A 20,237-nucleotide genomic window follows, 5' to 3' on the forward strand; every position below is an offset into this window, starting at 1 on the left:
AAATTTCAGTCTGTCTTTTTAGTAGACATCGATGATGATTTTCTTCTGGTGGAGCTGTTTGTGTAAGCCAGGTTTTGTCTGGCTTGTTTGTTGTAAGGGTAAGACTAATCAGCACTTGATGGGCATTTTCTTTGTAGCAGCTTTTTGTCTCTTCCTGACCCATTAGAACAAAATTATGTGGAAAATCCTATGTGAGTTTTGAAAAGGGAGTCTCCAATACTTGTAACCGAGTTTAGAGCTTGAATTGAGGAAATCTATCCCAAAGAATAGGTTACTTTTTAGGTGTTCATCGACAGTATAAGACTTTCCTCTCATTGAACTGTTACCTGAAAACTTCCTGTTGAGGTGCATCTGTGGTGCTTCAGACCCTGTAATTCAAAACAACAAATCCTTCTTCATATTAGGATGGATTTGTGTGTTTAGATTGAGTGTGGAAAAATTATGGTGATGGGGATAAATAAAGCCACATCCATGGATGTGAATAGTAGGTCCAAATAGAATCAGAATGCATGCTTTGTTGAATTTGAAGACCATTGGAACAGAAATGTACCTAATTAAATCATGTTTAAAGAGTTGCATTTTCATTGTCTCACCTTTATTACCTCCTTTACCGTAAACCAAAATTTTTCTCGAAGTAGGATTTGTATTTCTCCTTGGATTGATTGTGTAGTTCATGTATTTCAACTTGGATATATATCTTTTTCCCAGACAATATGGTAACTCTGCATTTTGTGTTATTTTGCTTGCTGTGGATAATTACCCTCTGGTGGTGCTGAATGTCAGGAATGGTTTCAATTGGAGCAGTAGTTTGTGGTATCCAGTGATGCAATATAAGTCACTTGATTTTGCTGGTGCATAGTCCGTCACAGCATGGCCATTTTCTCACATGTTTCACCTCACAGAGCTGATAGTTTTCACTTTTGCATCTCTGGTTATTTACAGTGGTTTAATAAAGCGTTATTAATTCCCAGCCTCTGAAAATGGGAAAGTGAAAGTGGCAGCAAAGTAATTTTAAGAGTGCCCTTCGGGCAGAGGCACCCCTGTAGTCAGTCATAGCTTCAGTCTTTCTCTGCAATAGAAATAGGCCCAATCACATGAAAATTTGGGTAGATCATAAAGTCTGCCATGCATACTACTTATTTAGGTATGTGTTTGCTAGCCCCAGGCAGTCACCTTCAGGAAACAGTGGAAGTTGCCAAACTTCCTGGATGCTGTGTTTTCCCTTTTGTTGTCTACCTGTGAAGCAGCTTTCCTTTCATCTCTTTGTCTTTATTATAGGCCTGCTGTAGGATTCCTTTTTTTGCTATGCAGTGTTACACAACAAGTAAGCCTTCCCCATTTCAGAGGCTTTATTGATTCTAGGACTTTGATCTGATGAGTTCCCTAGATTAGTTTCAAACTTGGAGGTATTAGGGGAGATGATTGATACCTAATTACATTCTTTTGTAGTGGGCTTCTTTTAAACTGCAGACTGCTCATTTGGTTGGTTTTGCTTGTTTGCTTTGGTCTTTAGGTATTGCTCTTCTGTACTGCCACATTGCTGGAAAATACACCTTTTGCTATAGAGACAGACGTTCTGGATGTCTGGAAAATGCCATGCCATTTGTGATAAAGTGACAGGAACATAAACCCATCATCTTTGTATTTATGCTTTTGGCTTTCTTACACAATATTGTGTTTTGTTGTTGCTTTGAATTTTCACCTGCTTTCTTCAGGACATAGATTGCTGTGCTTGGCTGTGTAGAATTTACAAACATGGTTTATTTTCTGTGCTGTGCTGTTATCCTTCCTGTTCAAGGTGTCTGAAGGTGGTGAGTGGGAGGTTGCAAACAATCTGCAGGAATTTTGATGTAGCTAACTGTCTGGAAGAAAATGTGACAGAGTGAGTGTGAGGGAGGGACTTTGGAAGTAGGGATTGAAGCTGTTTCCATATAGAGCAGGGTAAGCATAGGCTATGTGCAGTAAGCTTTGCAAATCTTTTACAAGCCCAGAAACTGACCCACGTTTTCATCCTTTTCTCTGTTCTTACTCAAGACTGTTGCAAATGGTGTTGGTGGTTTCACAAAGGCAGATTTCTGCTAGCTGGAACAAGTTTGTGATGCCATGTAAGCCTCCAGTCATTTTCAAAAATGCAAACCACAAAAGTCAGAAACAAAACCTACCCTACTGAGCCTCCTCTAACCTCCTATTGCACTGAAAGAATTAAAACTTTTTTGCCCTTTCTTCACATGTGTGAATAGCACACCCAATTTCTATCTTTCACAGGTAGATTTAATTAAACCTGTGTTTTCTTTCAGGTTTGAGGGGGAACTGGTAGCTAGTATATTGTGTATTGCTTAATTTTTGACCTTGATTGTTATGTGATCTTAGAAGTAAGTTATTTCCTCTCTTTCTCTTTCTCATTAGTAAAACATGTATTGTAATTCTTTATGTGTTTCATAAATGTGGGATTCGACCATAATAATGAGCAAACTGGAGAAGGAGGTTTGATTGCTCTGTCTCAGAAGGACAGTGGGTAACTCGCTGAATTTGTCTTAAATATAAGATTCTTCTTGGAATCCATCATCACAGTTGAAAGTGACTGAGCTGCTTACAGGGGAGAACCATAATTTCAATTACTGGCAGCAGGAGGACTTACTGAGAAATGATTGTCATCACCCTAATTGGACAGATTTCCTGTAAGGAACAGTGACAGCATTGTTGCAGTTAAGGCTGAGAATGTACATTAGCTAGAACAGAGAAACACTTTATTTTACATGAATAAAACCCTAAAAGAGAGGAATTTATAATCTAAGATGGTGGAATGGTCTACAACTGCAACTACAACTTGTTATGAATCTCAGCATCCTTAATTTTGCTGAAGTTTGAGGAGAAATCAGTCTTTCCTGAGTCATTTCTGCAGCATTCTGTCAGAGAGAAACATTTGCAAATGATCTCAAAGGAGAATGAGGAATGAGCACAATTTAAACTTGCTTATCATAGCTGATGTAGCAAGTGGACTGAACAAAGCACAGGACAGCACAGCCCTCAAAAAGTGAGCTGCAGAGTAAAGTTCAAGATTACTACAGTGTGAGAGGTCATGAACTTGATATGTGAAATTGTACAAATACACATATACTTGGTTAAGAGAATATTTATAGAAATGGAATAGTGGTGGATTGTAACCAGTTATACAGGGAACAGTTGCCAGTTATACAGACAATAAGTTTTAAAGAGGTGTAGAGATATTTTACATTGAATGGTTACCATTGAGTGTGTTTAATTTGTTCACTAAATCAAATAATCTTTAACTTTAGTTAAGGTTTATAGCAGGCTTTTCAGGCTAATAATAATCTGTGACAAGACAGTTGCATTGGGTAGGGATGTCTCAATGATTCTCCTTTGGACTGGGTAAAATCTGCTGATGGGTGGTCTGGGCTGGTGACAGCCTAGTGAGTGGCTCTGAGTGCCTGTGCCCCTCCAATTTCTCCTTTGAAAGGACTTCATCATTTCAGGACAGAATCCTGGATGCAGGAAGAGACTCCTCCATAGTACTATTGTATACTTCAGGAAATCCTTCAGCATTCTTTGCATAAATGTAGCTCATATGGTGTTTTACATGTGTTTTTGATTTTCTTTAATGCGTTAGTGCAGATACTCTAGAGAAGTTTTTAGCTAAAAAATGCTAAAAAATTTTCTCAGTAAGGTGCTATGAGTTATTTTCCATATGTATTTTTCCTTCTGGAAAATACTGCATATGCACCTATTGGGTATATGTATATCTGATTTGTCATTCTGTTTAAGTGTAGAAGAGAAAGCCTTGCAATATCAGAAATTCCTTAGAAATCTGAAAATATTTATAGTATTAAAGGAGGTGATGTACAATTTGTATTCATCTGGAGAAAGTTCAGGACAAGTTCTTGAATGTCAGAAGCTCCTGTAAGTGAAAATAACTGATGATGCTGCATGCCAAATCTTAGAGTTATTAAAACAAAATATACTGATGCTAGGTTCCACTTTTTCTCTGTGCAGTGTAAAAGCAATGTAAAAGCTAAGTATCATAACACTTCAGTATATTTGGAGGCAAGACACAGAATATTGGAATCACAGTATTTGAACTGGCTCCGTGCTTTCCTTTTTTACCTTTCAAAGGTAGGGAATGGTCCTTAAGTGCTCCAAAGCACTTAAGCCTGGAAGCGCCGTTGCCAGTTTCGTGTGCTACCGCAGGCTGACTCTTGTGCTGAAATTCAAGTAAAGCAAAACAAAACAAAAAAACCCAAAGCCGGTAATTGGCTAGGATGATGATTGTGTGAGCTCATTCCCCCAGCCTCAAGGAGGGAAGCCTGTTTAGTCAGAGCCAGCAGTGCTCATGCAGTGAAGCAGCCAAGCATGAGCTTTCCTGAAGCATAGTCATGCTGCAACTTGAACATTTATCACTGCAGCTTAAACTATGAAGTGTTACTATTAAGATGACATAGAAGATACTTTTCCATAGTTTTTCTGTATAGAAAGAACTACTAAAAAGCTAATTTTGTGATATTTTCTTTTACCATCAAATACCAGATGCACCAAATCCTCCTATAGCTTGGTGATCTCCTAGGGTACAGTTACTTTTGCATGTAACTGGGAGAACTGGGGTGTTCAGTAAGCATGTTTTGTTCAAAGTACCTTAAATCTCTTTTCTCTCTGATAATGTCCTTTTCACTATCCTGGGTTATATGCTGAATAGCAACTTCAATTGTACATATTCCTTTTCCTCATTTAGGTTATTGCTGAACTTACTCCTTTTTAATACTTTGCATCTTAATAGTTTTTTTAGATCCCTGTCCCAGATTGCTGCAGTTCTAAGCTGGTCTGAGTTAGACCTTATGACTCTGGTGTGTTCTTACCTGGTAATAGAAAAAGCAGAACCAAAGTCCACACAAGAGTAGGTTTGGAAAGTTGTGCTAATGCAATGCTTTCTTACTAATGTGAGAGTCCTCTTGCTAAAGGTCTTCTGGGCACTTTTCTGTGTGGTAGCTGCAAATCCTGGCCACAACTACTAAGAACAGCATCAACTGGGCTCTTTCTTTGGTTGAAAACAAGGACCCTTGAAGTTGAAAGTTGAATGCTGTCTTTTTGACAATTACTGTTTTATTTTTCTTCAAAGTGTAAAAAGTCTAGAGCAGAATTTCAGAAAGCTGGCAGGTTAAAACTTGATCTAGTGGTAATGTCTTCTAATATACAGAAAACATTGCATTCTTTTTATCAGAATGATGTGATTGATCAATACAAAAGGATCAGTAGAAGGAAAATATTGCCTAGTTTGGAGAGAAAATTCGCTTGTGATGATTTCACAAAGTAAGACTATCAGAAATCACTCTTAGCAGTATTACCTCAGGTGTTGAGGTTTAGCTGTTATCTCTGATACATTTGCAGTGCTGCAGAAAGCAAGGAGAGAGGATAGATAGCATTAAAGCTTCTGAGAAGCATATAGCAGCTTATCCACCTCTACATTTTTGCTACCAGGGATTCAGTTTCCTGCTGTAAGATGTTTTTTCCGCTCCTAGTGAAGTTTTCAACTAGGAAAAACTTACTTTATGAAATCTTCGTTTGTGTGCTGGTTGCAGTTTAGAGAGAATTTTCCATCTCACGTGTTCATAATTTCTCCAAGAGTTATTTTCGTCCTGTTGCGATAGTCTTGGAAAATGAGCTGAGACGTTGTGCTTAGAGGAGGGAGGAATGCCCTGGCTCCGTGATGCGGGGTGGCAGAGGTCCATGGTTTGTAGCCAAGGTGAAGGGGAGGCAGTGTGGGGGAACAGCTATGTAACAGCCTGAGGAAGTGAGTCACTTCACTCTGAAACACAGTCCCATGGTTCCAGTAGCACTGAAGCCAAGCTTGGCCTCTGAGGTGGAAGTTGCATAAGTTAATTAAAACTCTATGTCCTTTCCTCCTCGTCATGTTCCCAACTCCACCTCAGTATTAAAACCTGCACTGTACCCATATCCATCTGAGGAAGCTCAGGTTACAGGACTTCAGTGTGCTATATAATTTTGGTTTATTGCTTTTCATTTTAGAAAGAGGGATAAATAGATTGCAGGTTTTATTGGAGGGGATGTGTGTGTTAGTCTTACCCGCTCCACTCAAGAGAAACTTGATTATATAACAGAAGGGATGTAATAAGGATAGTTTTTTAACAATTTGTTGTAATTTTCCTGGAGTGTATGGGCAGTGAGATTTAAAGTGGAACAGAATGCAAACTGAAAAGGATATGAATAGGGATTTACACTAGAATGTTGGTAGTGGTAATCTGAGAATATAATGGAATTTAAACATCTAAAATGTTTTTAGGTGTTTGAATAGAAATACTAATGTGTGTTTACATGCTAGATCTTAATCCTGCAAGCTCTTAGCCTCTTAGAGTTTGTGGATAGTTTTTCTTATGGAAGAAGAGGGTGACATTGTCATAGAGTGCCCATTCTGGAAGGGCTTTCTCCTATTACGCTGTAGCTTTACACTAACAGATATCTGCAGGTGTCTTCGAGCAGCTGTTAAAACAGCAGCTGCCTGAACTACCTTTCAGTGAGCGTGACCTGAACAGGAGCAGTTTCTTTCTGCTGTTGAGAGAGAGCAACAGGTTGAGCCAGCCCTGGCCCCAGGTCTTGGGTGCTGGGTGGGCAGTTCTTGACCGGAAAGCGTCTGTAATCATTGGTGGTGTGTGACTGATGGGTTGTTGCCCGACCCTTTTCCTTCAGAATACTGAATTGAGCATCCTGCTGCATGTTTGACTGCAGCTTTCATGTACACACATGTCTTTTAAAGGTCTTTGGGAAATGTGGCCTTTTGGCAAGCCGTAAGGGTTTTTTGTTTTGTGGTTTTGAGTTGTGATTAAAGCCAGATTATTCTGGTTACAGGAAGATGTGGAACTAATTGGCCAGATCAGAGGTAGTTTAAGAGTAAAACTTTCAGGATGAACTTAAGTGATTAGTCAGAATTCTGTGTGCAATGGGGAGTTGCATCATGTAAGTACAGTGTAATATCTATTTTGTAAAGCTAAGTTGTTTTGTTTTGCATTCTTCTGACAGGTCAGATCTGTTGTTTCTTCCATCTGTTATCCTGGTTTTCATTTCCATGGGAAATGGGACAGACATACACATTGTTGTTTATCACATGAGCATTCAGAGGCCAGTTACATCAGTTGATGATTCATTGTAATTTCTTCTCTATTTCAGGACCTGTAACTAAGTGGACCCTACTGACCTCTGAACCACAAAGTATAAGAGTGAAAAGAAGTGGTAGAAGCACACAAAGGAAAAGGAAGTGAATGCACTTTCTTCTGGACTTCTTTCCTGCCCTTTATTACTAAAGCTAATGGAAAAGAAAGACTGCTGTGCCTTTCCTCCCCCAGCCTCTGGGATGGGTGGATTATAAATACTGTGTGTGTGGCTGGGAGAATAGACTGAACCATGAATCTTCAGGCTCAGCAAAAGTCTTCAAGCAAACGGGCTGGGAAACGAATTGCCTATTTTAATGAGCAGGACATAGCTGTGCCATCAAAAGAACCACAGCAGCAGCTTAAGGAAGGACAGTACTATGGTCATGGAGGGAATATACCAGTCTCACAAACTATGGAGATTTCTCATCCAGGAGGGTTAACAAGTGCACCCAACAACGTTGCTTTGATGAACTCTGTTTACAATCAAGATAGGGGAGAATCAGTGATGATGCCCCAGTCAGTAACAGCTGTCAAATGGCAGAATTCACTCATGGGAAACCGGTTGCCAGAGAGGGGTGACAGCCATTGGCAGTCTCCGCCTTCAATGTGGAACCACGGTATGGTTTTTGGGGGCAACCCAAAAGGTCCCCACTCCAATGCTGGTGCCCCAGGCTTCTATGGCCACCCAGAAGCCCTTAAAAGAAATCAAGAGAAAGGAGTGTTTGTGTCACAGCTGGATTTATATGGAGATGCTGTCCAGCAGATGATGTCCCAGAAGGCTCAGCTGGAACAGCAAGCCCTGGTTAGACAACAGGCTCAAATGAATTCTTTTCATCAAATGCAGAAACAGCAGCAGCAGAATCAAACTCTGCCACTGCAGCCTTTCCAACTTGCATTTGGTCACCAAGGCCAAAAGCAAGGTCTTCCTGAGTTGCTACATGTGTTTCAAGAAGCCCCAACTTCTTCCAGTCCAGCATTTACTGCGCAACAAAAACAGCAAGCTCTTCCCCAGCTCCAGCTCTTTGAAAATTTCTATCCTCAGCAGCAGCAGCAGCAGCAACAGGCTGCCACACAAGCCTTTGGTCTGCAGCAAACAACTTCTATCGCACAGCCTCATGTGGCAGCTGCAGCACCTCAGCATCACATGATGCCACACCAGTTTCAGCAAGCAGAGAGGAACCAGGAGCTATTCAAGGCATTAACAGAGCAGAACCAACAGACTGTGCTACCTCAGACCCAGATTCCCTTTCCAAGAAGGTCACGGAGACTCTCCAAAGAAGGTGGCCTGCTGACATCTGCAGGAGAAGTATTGACTTCTAAGCAGGCAGAAGAACAACCTAGCAATTTATTTCTCCATCACTGGCAAGCACATCAGCAAGAGGTCCCATTACAGCAAACACCCGAGTCACTGGCCCACAGTAAAAGTAGCTATTTGCACCCCAAAAGACTGGATCTGGGGCAGAAGGATGTCCTGGTCAATAGTGAGCAGTGCCAGATGGAAACAGACAGGCAAGCTACAGCCCAGAATGGTAGAGATGAGGAGAAACAGGCCACAGCACCTGAAGAAAACACTCAGAGAACTAATGATTTTCAGAGTGTCAGAGGTGGTGTAATCCAGAGCACCCGACGGAGGCGACGTGTTTCTCAAGAAGCCAATTTGCTGACTTTGGCCCAAAAAGCTGTTGAGCTGGCTTCTCTTCAGAATGTAAAGGTAACATATAGACCCTAACCAATATAGCATGTTTTAGACTACAAAACAGAGCTGGAAGGAAAGGAATTTATGTACATATATAGGATAGGATGGTGTCTTGAAGTGTGCAACAAGGGCAGCTCTGGTGTGGAGGCTTTGTAATTCATAGATGTGGGAGAACAGAGACATAGTGTAGTGAAACCAGAAGGGTCAGTTTTATTTCACTAACACCAAATGTTATTTTAGCCCATGACATGACAATATGGATGTTTTCAGCTTAGGTCTCAAGGTGATCAGGAATCTTGAGAGGCAAGTATAAGCAGTTTACTTGTTGTCTTTTTACCAATTTAACATTTTCTTTTCTGTTGAAAGGCTTAGGCCTACCTGCTAGTTTTTCAGTTTCAGCAGTTGAAGTGTTTCTAAAATGTGCTATCTAAAAATTACATAATGCAATTTACATGTTAAATTTTTCACAAATATTAGAAGTCTATTAAAGCTTCACTTACTTGAAGAACCTACACCAGGCGTGACAAAGGCCTGTCTCATGCAGCATCCTGTTTCTAAGAATGACCTGAGGGCTGTAGAATGACCTGCCTGCCTGAGGACCTCCTGTAGGACTTAATGGGGAAGAAATTTGGTGCTGACTGCTTTGGTAGCTCACTACTCCTAACCTTTTGATAACCCATCAGTCTAAACTGCACAGTATATATTCCATACAGCAAGATGAGAGAGTTCAGAATTAACTAGCCTGTTGGGAGACAAGTGATGGGATCTTTGGAGTTGGGTGGGGGTTTTTGGAGGGATGGTTTTTGAATGTTTTGTTAAGAGTTGTGGTTTGACTAATGTTTTATTGAGTGCTTCTTAGGGTGCACACTTTTCCTTGGAAATTTTGTTGCCAAAGGCTGATGAAATACACCTTGCATTAACTACTTTTATCTACAGTTTTGACACCTGTGTTGCTATCCACTCAGACAACAAAGAGCATTTTATTCCCTGGTTTGTTCTCATCATCGTTTTTATCCTAGTCTGTCTGTCACTCTCATCTTTCCCATCTCTTCCTTCAAGGAATGTGCTGTTTGAATGAAAGGACTAAACTGATAAACAGTGAGCTGAAAATCCATAGCCTACTCCATCTCTTGGACAGCAGAAAGCGAACAGTGACTTGGTTGATGCTGTCTTCAATCCTTTTTGCTCTAGCTCCAGTTGAACCAGCAGCTTTGATAAAGAACTGCTAGTACCTAGTAGCATGGTGTATTTGCTCATACTTTGCCAGCCATTGTGTGGTTATATTGCAGAAGGTCTGCAATTGACATTGAGCTTGGATCACTAACAGTGTCAAGAAGAGGCAAACAGAGCATTTAGGAAAAGGCCCTGAGAGATGAAGCAAGAAATTGGCTGTTTGAAGGCACGTCTGCTCACAGTCTGATTCATAATGTAAAGACCAGAGAAGTGTTTTGACAGATGCTCTTTTGTTCTTTGCAGTTATGCAAGTATAATGGCACTAGCAGAAGAGCTCTTTGTGTTTAGATCTCATCAGGCTTTCAGGATGAGGTTTTGAAAGATGATAAAATTCTTACCAGAGGTCTGATGGATTTTACATCTTTAAGGTGTTGGCTATTGTGTGAGAGAGAAAGAAGAAAATATATTTGCTGAATGAGAGTGGTCTGCTTCTCTTAGGAGTGTTTTTCAGTTAAAAAATTACCTAGAAGCCTTCTCTGCATAGGTTATCTGAAGAGTGTGTAGAAGACCATAGGGTTAAATTATTGATTAAAGAAGATAACATTCATAATATGAACCAGTTGTTTGAACATCCCAGCCTAGATAAGTGTATCTTATGCAAAAATAATATTCTGGACAGCAATATCTGTCTACATGCAGTGCCATGACTGACACTTTGCACCACAACTGCCTGTGGCTGCCTTTTTTTCAGGTGATGCAAGCTTATTGCTGCCTACAGGCTTCAGTAAATTCTCAACTCTTAGTTTAATGGTTTCACTGTGACTTGTTGTCTTCTAAAAGTACAGGAAACTTTTCTCAAATCTGAATGGTTGTTTTAAAGGGTGTCTGAATTTAAATATTCCTTTATGGGATATTTTGGTTACCTAGCTGCTTTCCCCTGGCATAGGGCAGGGCAGCAGCTGCTACAAACAAAAGGAAATAAAAGTTTTGTCTGCAGAATTGTTCTGGACTTTCTTCCTTCATGGACAAGCTTTGATTTGACAGCAGACAGAAGCTGCCTCTCCTTGATGCAGATGATGCAGAATGATGGCAGAAAGCACTTTGTGGGCAGGTGTTTTGAAAAAAGGCTGATGTGGTTTCTTATCAGATCACAGATGGGTGGCATTAGAACAGTTCTTCCAGCTGTTGCAGTTGGAACAAATTTTTCTGTGAATTCTAAGTTTTTCAGAAACAGCTTGAGGGATAGACAGGATTGATGATGGAATATCTGATGTGTTTCTGTGGATTTCCTGGAGGACTAAATGACTAGTTCATACCTCAGTATTCATGCAACAGTCTAAATGGAAGTATTATGTGTTGCACTTGTGAAATTATCCGGCAGCCCTCCTGCCCCAAACTCTGCAACAGGGATGCTGAGGTAGCTGAAAATCCCCTAGCAGGTCTATAAATTAAGGTCCCATCCCTTATTAAGAGATTCCTTTCTGCTTACCTCTGGGAATAACCAAACAGCTGAGAAAACTATTTAGAGATCTGAAGCAAAAGGCTTAATTCCAAAATTAAGTCCCCTCTCAGTAAACATTAGGTATGTGTGATCTTTTGTGATCAGAAAAACTTTGGTGTGGACCAGAATATCTTTAAGGATGTCTCAACTATTTATGTTAAGGTCCTACTGCTGCCTTTTCTCTATCTGTGCTACTATTCAGGTTTCTTCTTTTGTCTTGGAGGGGTCATCTCTCCCATCACTGAGGAGGAGTCCTTTGATGATTGCCCCCCAGTTTTGAAAATAAAAGGAGCATGGATAACCAATCATAAAGCCAGAGGAAAGCAACATTTTTGGGTGACTATGGCACTCTTGAGCTGCCATAATTTCCTCCTTGTAGTCAGCAAATTAATTCAGGTCTCTTGACCCTACAGAGGTCTGTGTAGCACTCAGAAAGAACCTGAGATTTTTATATTGGTCACAATTGGTGTTTGTTCACATATTCACATTATCATTACATGTTACTGTACTCAGAAAGTGGTGGACAGAGGCTACAAAAATTTACAAGGACCCCTTATTTTATCTAGAGTCACTGGACTCTAGTGATGTCATCAGCATGATGAACATGATGAATGCCCTCCAAATCCAAAATTGGTAATTTTATGGGAAAGTACAGGAGCCTGTCACCAACCTGAAGTGAAGGCAGATCCTCATTACTTTCTCCTGAGGCTCATTCTGGGACAGTGGATGCCACTTGTGACTTTACAATTGTGTGTTCCATCACTGTGTGGTAGGGGTATACATCTGCAGTCTCTGTGAAGAAGCAGTCAGACTTGTAAACTGCAGGTTCAGTTATGGGATAAACCTTCTGTGTGTGCTTAGCCCAACTCTTAATAAAAGGTCTTGAAAGGAGGCAGTCCTGGATCTTCTTGATATGGTAGATTTTATGGGATCAATCCTGTTACCTGGTTTATTTTGAAGGCTTAATGTTTTCCAGAGTCAGGGAAAAAAAAAAAAAAAGATGATGCAAAAAGTTAGCTCTGGGTTTGGTTATTTTTTTTTTTGTGTGTGTGAGAGATTTAATTAAGATATTACCATGGTTCAGTCTTCCCTGGATCAAAAATCCAATATTTGAAATTAATAACCTGTAATTTTTCATCATTGCTAAAACTAAAGAGCCTTTGTTGAAAGTTATAAAGCAGGATACGAATTCATATAGAAAAATAAAATGTCAAAACATATGTAGTGAAACAATTCTTAAGAATGATGTATATAAGTGTTCTAGCAGTTGAGAGTGCAGACAATCCTCAGGTAATTCTATGAAATTTTAGTAACACTGTGACATATTCTTTTTTCTTTAGTAACACTTCCAAATCCATTTCAGCTTGCAAATTGCATCAAGAAACTTGATATACACTGAAAGTGAGATGGTATCTCATTTGTTATGTAGGTAATACAAAACTTCTTAGGAATCTATTTTTCTTCTCAGGAGCTGGATAATTCAGAGGAGAAGAAGACTGTGCTAGTAACAGCTCCAGGACCTACTGCAGCTTCAAAAAGTGTTGTGGAATTCGCCAGTTCTTCACCAACTCCCAAAAAAGCCCGGGATGATAACAGCCTCGTGCCTCTTATCATTCCTGTGTCTGTGCCAGTGAGAAAAATTGACTTGCAGAGCCTTGAAAAGGAAAAGTCTGAGGATGGAAAGCTCCAGAGAGGCCAAACAAGCGATCGAGCTCCTTGTGAAAGGAAGCCTTCTGTGATAGTCACTCGGAGGCGATCTAATCGTAACACTAACATGGAGACCTCGAGTCAGGTATGGATGGACTAAGAAACCAAAGTTGAGCCACATCTGTTAGATTTAATCACACAGTTTTTAGCCATGAACTTTTCTAGTAAAGTAGCTTGATCTCAAGGCTTGAACTTGGAATGTATGTAGTCTGGGGATTTTTTTAATCATAATATTGCCATATATTTGGGCGTTGCTGGCTTTTCATGACCTACAGCTAATGCTAGGAAAGTCAGGCAGTGTCTCACTAAATTCCCTAAACAGTGAATAAAGCTAGATATGCAAAAAGACTAGCATAATAGTCTGTCTGTGTCCAGAGTGCTTTCTTCATACATACATAAATACCAATAAATTCTAAGTAAGTGGATATTAAGTATAAGTAAGAGAGATAAGTGGACTTATCTCTCAATGTGAACAAAATCTGAAGTGAAGATTTATTTTCAGGCAATTAAAACCTTTAACTAAGTTCTGAAGGTCAGTACTTGATTGTTCCCCTGCAGCGTGGTAGTGATGAGTAGGTGGTTGATTTTTTTATTTTCCCTCTCTTCTTCCCATAAGTACAGCAGAATGTTCAGATATCAGAGAAAAGGCATCTGGGGAGGTTTCTCTGCATTTAAATGCTTGATCATCATATAAAATACTGTTATATTTTCTTCTGTTCTCTTACTGCTGTTCGATGTCACTGTATCTGTGTAAGGGTTCTGTGTATCTACAGCAGGGTTCTGCTGTGCTTTTTTGCTCTCTTTTAAAGCAGTCATGAAGGTTGCACCAGCTGTACATGTAGTTCTTGTAAAATATAACTTCATAATCACATGAGTTAGAGCTGTGTCCATTGCATTCCATTCCTGTCACTTTCCCCTTCTGCTGATTATTGAGAAATCCTCCAACTGTTCTATGCAGGTTTTGAGCTGCCATGAAAAAATGTTGTCATCTCACTGAAGTTTTTCAATCAATCTGAGGTTTTAAATTAAATTAACAATATAATTTTTTTTTAATCTAATAGCATGAAGATGCTGTTCCAAAGGGTGAAGCAGAGGGCTTTGCCCGAAAACCAAAGCAGCGGCCAAGACCTGAGCCACTCTTCATACCACCAAAAGCTGGCACCTTTATTGCACCACCTGTTTATTCCAACATTACTCCGTATCAGAGCCACTTACGGTCACCTGTCCGTCTGGCAGACCATAATTCAGACAGGAACTTTGAGCTACCTCCTTACACTCCTCCACCAATCCTTAGTCCAGTGAGAGAAGGATCTGGGCTGTATTTTAATGCTATCCTCTCTTCAAGCAGTCATTCGGTTCCACCTCCAATGACTCCCAAAAGTGGTCACAGAACTCTGCTTAGATCAAGTAAGTTTCATTTTAACCTTCCTTTCTTGCCTAATTTGTGATTGGGAACCGTGGAGCATTAGGAAGAACGTCATGCCCTTAGGAGGTGTGATTGTGTGAAGCTGGAGCTTCTTCCTGGTTGTTTGGGGAGCCGCAATAGAGGAAATGCAGTGTTGCTCCATCGGGGCTTGGATGTTAAGATGCGTTCACAAAGAACCTGCAACACCCTCTGCTGACGTTCTTGGGAATGAAAAATCTGTTCCTCTCGAAAATCGTCAGTGTCTTGAACTGAGGGGAGGAAGGCAAGTTCCCAGTCATCTGAAACTCCTTTCTTTTGCCTGGGGTACCTTTTTTGAGAGATGGACAGCTCTGATTAGATTTGCAATCTGTGGGAAAAGTAAATCTCAGATGTGGAGCTGAGCAGTTCTTTCTTCTTGTTGCAGATAGTGCAGAAGTTACTCCTCCAATTCTTACGGTGGTGGGGGAAGCCACCCCGGTCAGCATTGAACCGTAAGTAGCTGGTAGATTCAGAGTCCCTTAGTAAAAGTGCTTCCTTGCTTCCTCCTAAATCTTCAAGCTGCTCCCTGTGCCACCAACATATCTCTTAGAAGCATTAAAACCATTCTTATTGGTGGTTCAAAATATAAGATGTCTTAATTGAACATTACACTACGTGATGAGTAGTGTTTGTTTGGGCAAATGTAATTCTGGTGACACTGACTGCTTTCTATTACTGCTCATCTGTCTCTGGGCTGAATTACTGTTAGTTACCTAAAGGTGAATCTGCCCTGTGTGGTATACAAGCACTTGTTTGTATGCTGTGTGCTTGTTTTAGGGTGGGAAGGTGACACTCCTTTAGAGGAAGGATGGAATGTAGCATGGAAAACTGGAGTTAGCTCTCACATGGACTGGTCCGATCGCGGGTGTGTTGTTGCTGCAGCACAGCTGTGAACACTGTGCTCCCCCCGGGTGAGCTCAGCCTGAAAACGCTACAGCCAGTGGAATATGGGATGTGTGCCCTGGGCTAATCAGCCTTGCTGGTGTGTGCTGCAAAACCTCAGACATATGTGGACACAGCAGCAGTAGGGAGCACAGTCTGGAGATACTGAAGCTGGAATTGTGAGCTTAGGCTTGGTGCCAGTCCTGCTAAATATGAGTGGAGTTGCAAATGTCTCTGCATAGCTTTGCCAATGCTCTGGCAGCGTTATCAATTCAAGCTCAGTACTGCAGAACTACAGCAAAGAAGTTCCAGTTCATTATTACACCTAATTAATGAACACCTACAAAATCTAATTTGGAGATGCACGGCACGGGAGCACCCATATGGCATAAAAACACCCACATGGCTCTGCATCTGACTCTGCAGTCAGGAGTCTCTGCTGTAACTGCAACATACCCTGTAACATTTGAGATGTTTAGCTCAAACTTCCCCCAGGTAAATGCAATGCTTCTTTTGTTTTTATCCAAAATGTTTTATATTTTAAAAATGGACTGGAGCATTTGCTGACAATTTTATTTTTTCTCGCCCTTTTTCCATTCTGCCTTCTTGTTTGGAGCTCAGTTTTCTGCACTTGTGGAAGCAGCCTGTCCTGAGCAAATGTTGCAATTGTGAATGAATGTAGATTTTTCTTGTCACCTTTACAAACCTCCTCTAGACCAAGCCCATTCATTGAAATAGGTGTATTTATTATTGTATAAATTTATTTTGGAAGTTGCCTAATTCATCTTTTTCCTATTGGTTCATTTCACATTAATCCAGGGGAACTTCTTCAACAGATTTTTTTTGTGTCCCTCTCAGGTCTTGATCTTTGGTCTCTCTGTGGTGCAGTTGTCCTTCTTGTGTCTGCTGGCTTAAATTGCTGACGTTAATGACATAAAGCTAGTTGTGATTTTAGTAGCGTGTGAAAATTTTCAAATTTGTTGCTGGAAATTTCAAGCCATGGTAACTTAATAGTGCAAGTTCATCTCCTTTTGCCAAAAGGCTGCAGAGTTGCCTTACTGTCATCTTAAGTCTTACTGAGCAGATGCTTGTGAAGGTAGATAGCTTTTAACTTTTAATGACAATAAATTAATAACCTGGTGTCATTCTGTGTTTGACAGCACTGTTGTGGTCAGTTACATAGACATATCTTCCTTAAAGAAAATATGGCAGGAAGAACTTTTTTTAGAAGAAGAAAATGTTTAATTTGCTTTGTACTCTTGTCAGAAGTTGACTCTAACTTGTGATTACCCAATATAGCATTCTTAATTGCTTGTGCTTTGCCAAACCTTCTGTTAATGCTTCTCAAAAGGTTATTTAATTGCAGTGATTTGAAATAGGGAATGTGATAATGTGAAGCTTAATTCTTTGTGAAATGGTACAATAGGCAGCTGTTGTCACAGATCCTTGTGTCCTACTGGTTTTGTAGTTCAGTTGCATCAAAGTCTTGGGGTCACTGCTGAAGTAGGCAGCCTTGAATATACCTGTGATGCATCAGCTGTGAACTGCCTCCTTAATTCACAGCCTCAGCTCTGGGTGTTGTCACACTCAGCTCCCATGGCATCCCAGGAACACCATTGGTGCTTACAATGAGCAATGTAAGAGCTCATTGATGTATTGAAATCTAAACTTCATCAGTCAAGGAACAGAAGAATAATGCAACTCAAATGAATCTCTGGAGATCATCTAGTCCAAGCCCCTGCTCAGAGCAGGCCCAATTTAGGGCAACTCTTACAGTGGAATTTCAGTTTTATTTGGGCATTCCCAGGTACAAGGTGTAATTCAGTTTTTTCTAGCCCAGAGATATCACATTCCAAGTTCAGTTTCAAAATGAAAAGCAACTTTCAAGAGGGCCCATGTTCTTTCCCTCCATATTTTCCAGTTGCCACTTTTCTTCTCAGAAGTGAGTTCAGAATAGCCTGTATCCTGAGACACAAAGTGTCCCAAATTTCCCAGTGCAGTTTTTACTGCAAAAACACCTTTTTATCTGTTTCCAGGTGACAGCAAAGTGTCATTTTCAAGCAGTCATCCCTTCTAGGGCAGATTATAATCCATAACCCTTTTCTCCTCTGTGAAACTGCATGCCATAAGAGTAAGCAAGACTAATCGCAATGAGAAGACTCCACATGAACGTTACTCTGCAGTCCATCTCAGTGTTCTCTGAAAGGAGGGGTGGTTTACCAGGGTGGTTATTTGGCTTTGCTTTTTTAGCAAGGTCTTGTCAGTCTTGCATGAAATCTCTTACTTTTCATTTTTAGTCTGGACCATGCTGGACAAGTGAAGGAAAAATGGCAAGTTAAATAGTATTATAAACAGACTTTTGTACCTATAAAATGCTCAAAATCAAACCTAAATGTTTTCTTGGGGTTCTTCATTCTTCATGTATGTTCCACTTCAGTGTGCATTTGAAATGAAATTATTTTTGAGAAACAGATACTGAAACAGTTTTAACGAGGGGCATCAGAGATGTGACATTTTCAACTGCTTTAATTCATCCCTGCCCATGGCTGTGATTTGAAATGTGTAATGTCCCTGTCACTTTACCTTCAACAGGTATTGGAAATAGTGTTTTTTGGGAAAAAGACAGATAGTATATGGCAGCCTGCTTAAAACTTCCCTGCTTACATCTATCATGCTTGTGGTTGTCATCTTGCCATCACCTACTGAGAGGAAGTTAGCATCAGTCTGTGCATCTAGCAGATTCTGAAGGAAGGAATCCAAGAAGGAATCCCAGCCCTCTTGTGTGGAGCTGCTGCTGAATGGGTGATGAAGTTGGAACAAGTGTATAGGACAGTTAACTACTGCATCACTTGGTTTAAACATGGTTGGCATTTCTCAGAAGTTTTTGCTATTATTCCTTATTGCACTAGATCATGCTCTTTCTCTGGTAATTGTGCTAGCTGTGGGGCACAAAGATTTGAGAATTATAGCAAACCTTGCCCTGAGCAGGGAGTTTTACTTTTTTTCTAGTGAAGCAGCTCCAGAATTTTATCATCCTCATGGGATCTGGGCACTGCCTGATCTTCTCTCCAAAAAAGAGCTTCTTTCTCTATACTATGTCAAGAGCTACCAGTGTGGTGCTAGCTGACTGACATCTGAATGAGGAACACTTTTTCATTAAGTACATACTAGAACAGTCTTTCAGCAGGGGTTCTTACCCACCTCTGTGCACAAAATCACATTTCCTAGTTCAGAGCAGAATCTCTGTGGATGGTCACTTGACTTAAATTTAGTGCCCTGTGGGTTGCATGTAGTGAAAAATCTGTCTGCTAATTCAGATGTATTAGATTGCTGCTAAAAGGATAGGATTTGGGTTTGGTACAAAATGAAGAATACAGGTTTCATTGCTTTATATTTTAGGTTTCAGTTGTTAGAAAGAGAATCTAGAAGACACCAGCTTGTGCCAAGGTCATAAAGGATCAATTTTGATCCTGCTTTGAACGGGAAGTTGGACCAGATGGCAATGTTCAGGTTGAAAACGACTTTGGGAGACTCTGGTTCAGCTGTTGGCTGACAAAATGTTAATACTTAAACAGGCTCACCTGTCTTATGCCTGAGGAACAAGCCTGCCAAAAGAGGACCTTGTATGAAAGCTTCTCAAAAAGTGATGATTATTGGAAGCTAATAACTGTTCTTTGAGCAGCTATTAGGGGATGCTAATTTAAATACAGTTTCAAACTATGCTCATAAAAAAATGGAAACTGGTAATAGATGTAAAACCTCTCAACTTCTGAATTATTTATGTAACTTACAACACTGTTGGTGTTACGTGCAAGGGCCTACATTTGTATATGCATTTGTTTCTTAGTTTGGTTCTTCATTAGTGTTTCTAGCAGAGATGGAGACTTCAGAGATATTGTAAAGATGGCCTGACTATAACGTCTCTCATTCTCTGCAGGCGAATAAATGTAGGAACTCGTTTTCAAGCAGAAATCCCATCACTCCAAGACAGATCTCTGGCAGAAGCTGATGAACATAAAGCAGAGCTGGTGTGGCAGCCATGGGGTGACTTGGAAACCAACAAAGTCACCCAAGAGAATGGTAAGAAGATGGAAGGCTCTTAAAGAGGACAGAGTTGTCACAGTGGTTGTAGGGGTAACCACATATCTACTGTAGGCATAATTAAAAATCTTTCAGAGCTGCCATTCAAGTGACATGTTTGAGTGGTCTTGAAAACAGTTTTAGAAGCAAATCTTGTTTATCAGATTGCATGTGTGGGGTAAGGGGAGATTGGTAGGATTGGTTCTTTTAATCATGAAAAGATTGGGACCATTGCTTCTGTCAGGCCAAGAGCAGCCTTTTGCTCAGTGAAGCTTCCTTGGTTTTGTTAACATTTGAAAACCACACATACTCAACTCCTGTATTTTTGAGGGATGTTCTAGATATAATAGTATTTAAAAAAAAAGTTTTAAAAAAATGTTCTGTAGACAGAAGTCAGGATGAGGAAGCAGGAGTTGTGGTGGCTAGAAGCAGACTTGGGGAGCTATCTGCTTTTGTTGCATGTGGGTTGTGGCCTTTATAAATCCTGAAGGGAAGAGGAAGTAGGTGAGCTTGGAAGAAATATTTTGAATGACAGAGAAAAAAGGTTTGTGTGAAATGGAAATTCACAATATAAGGGTG

The 20,237-nt window shown here is 40.3% G+C and overlaps 1 protein-coding gene across 5 annotated transcripts in view; it reads left to right on the top strand.

Annotated features, from left to right (window-relative positions):
* The window catches only part of MIDEAS (mitotic deacetylase associated SANT domain protein), a 53,672-nt gene that overhangs the window by 21,880 nt on the left and 11,555 nt on the right, over window positions 1-20,237 (top strand). For all 5 annotated transcript variants that reach the window (XM_015631800.2, XM_015631801.3, XM_015631804.3 and 2 more), the window contains 5 exons: window positions 7,192-8,886; window positions 13,014-13,337; window positions 14,314-14,659; window positions 15,082-15,148; window positions 19,516-19,658. In XM_015631800.2, the coding sequence (XP_015487286.1) occupies window positions 7,426-8,886; window positions 13,014-13,337; window positions 14,314-14,659; window positions 15,082-15,148; window positions 19,516-19,658 (2,341 nt within the window). In that variant the 5' untranslated portion in view covers window positions 7,192-7,425. The remainder of the gene's footprint in view (window positions 1-7,191; window positions 8,887-13,013; window positions 13,338-14,313; window positions 14,660-15,081; window positions 15,149-19,515; window positions 19,659-20,237) is intronic.

Source organism: Parus major, chromosome 5, assembly GCF_001522545.3.
Source record: "Parus major isolate Abel chromosome 5, Parus_major1.1, whole genome shotgun sequence".
Classification (NCBI taxonomy): Eukaryota; Metazoa; Chordata; class Aves; order Passeriformes; family Paridae; genus Parus; species Parus major.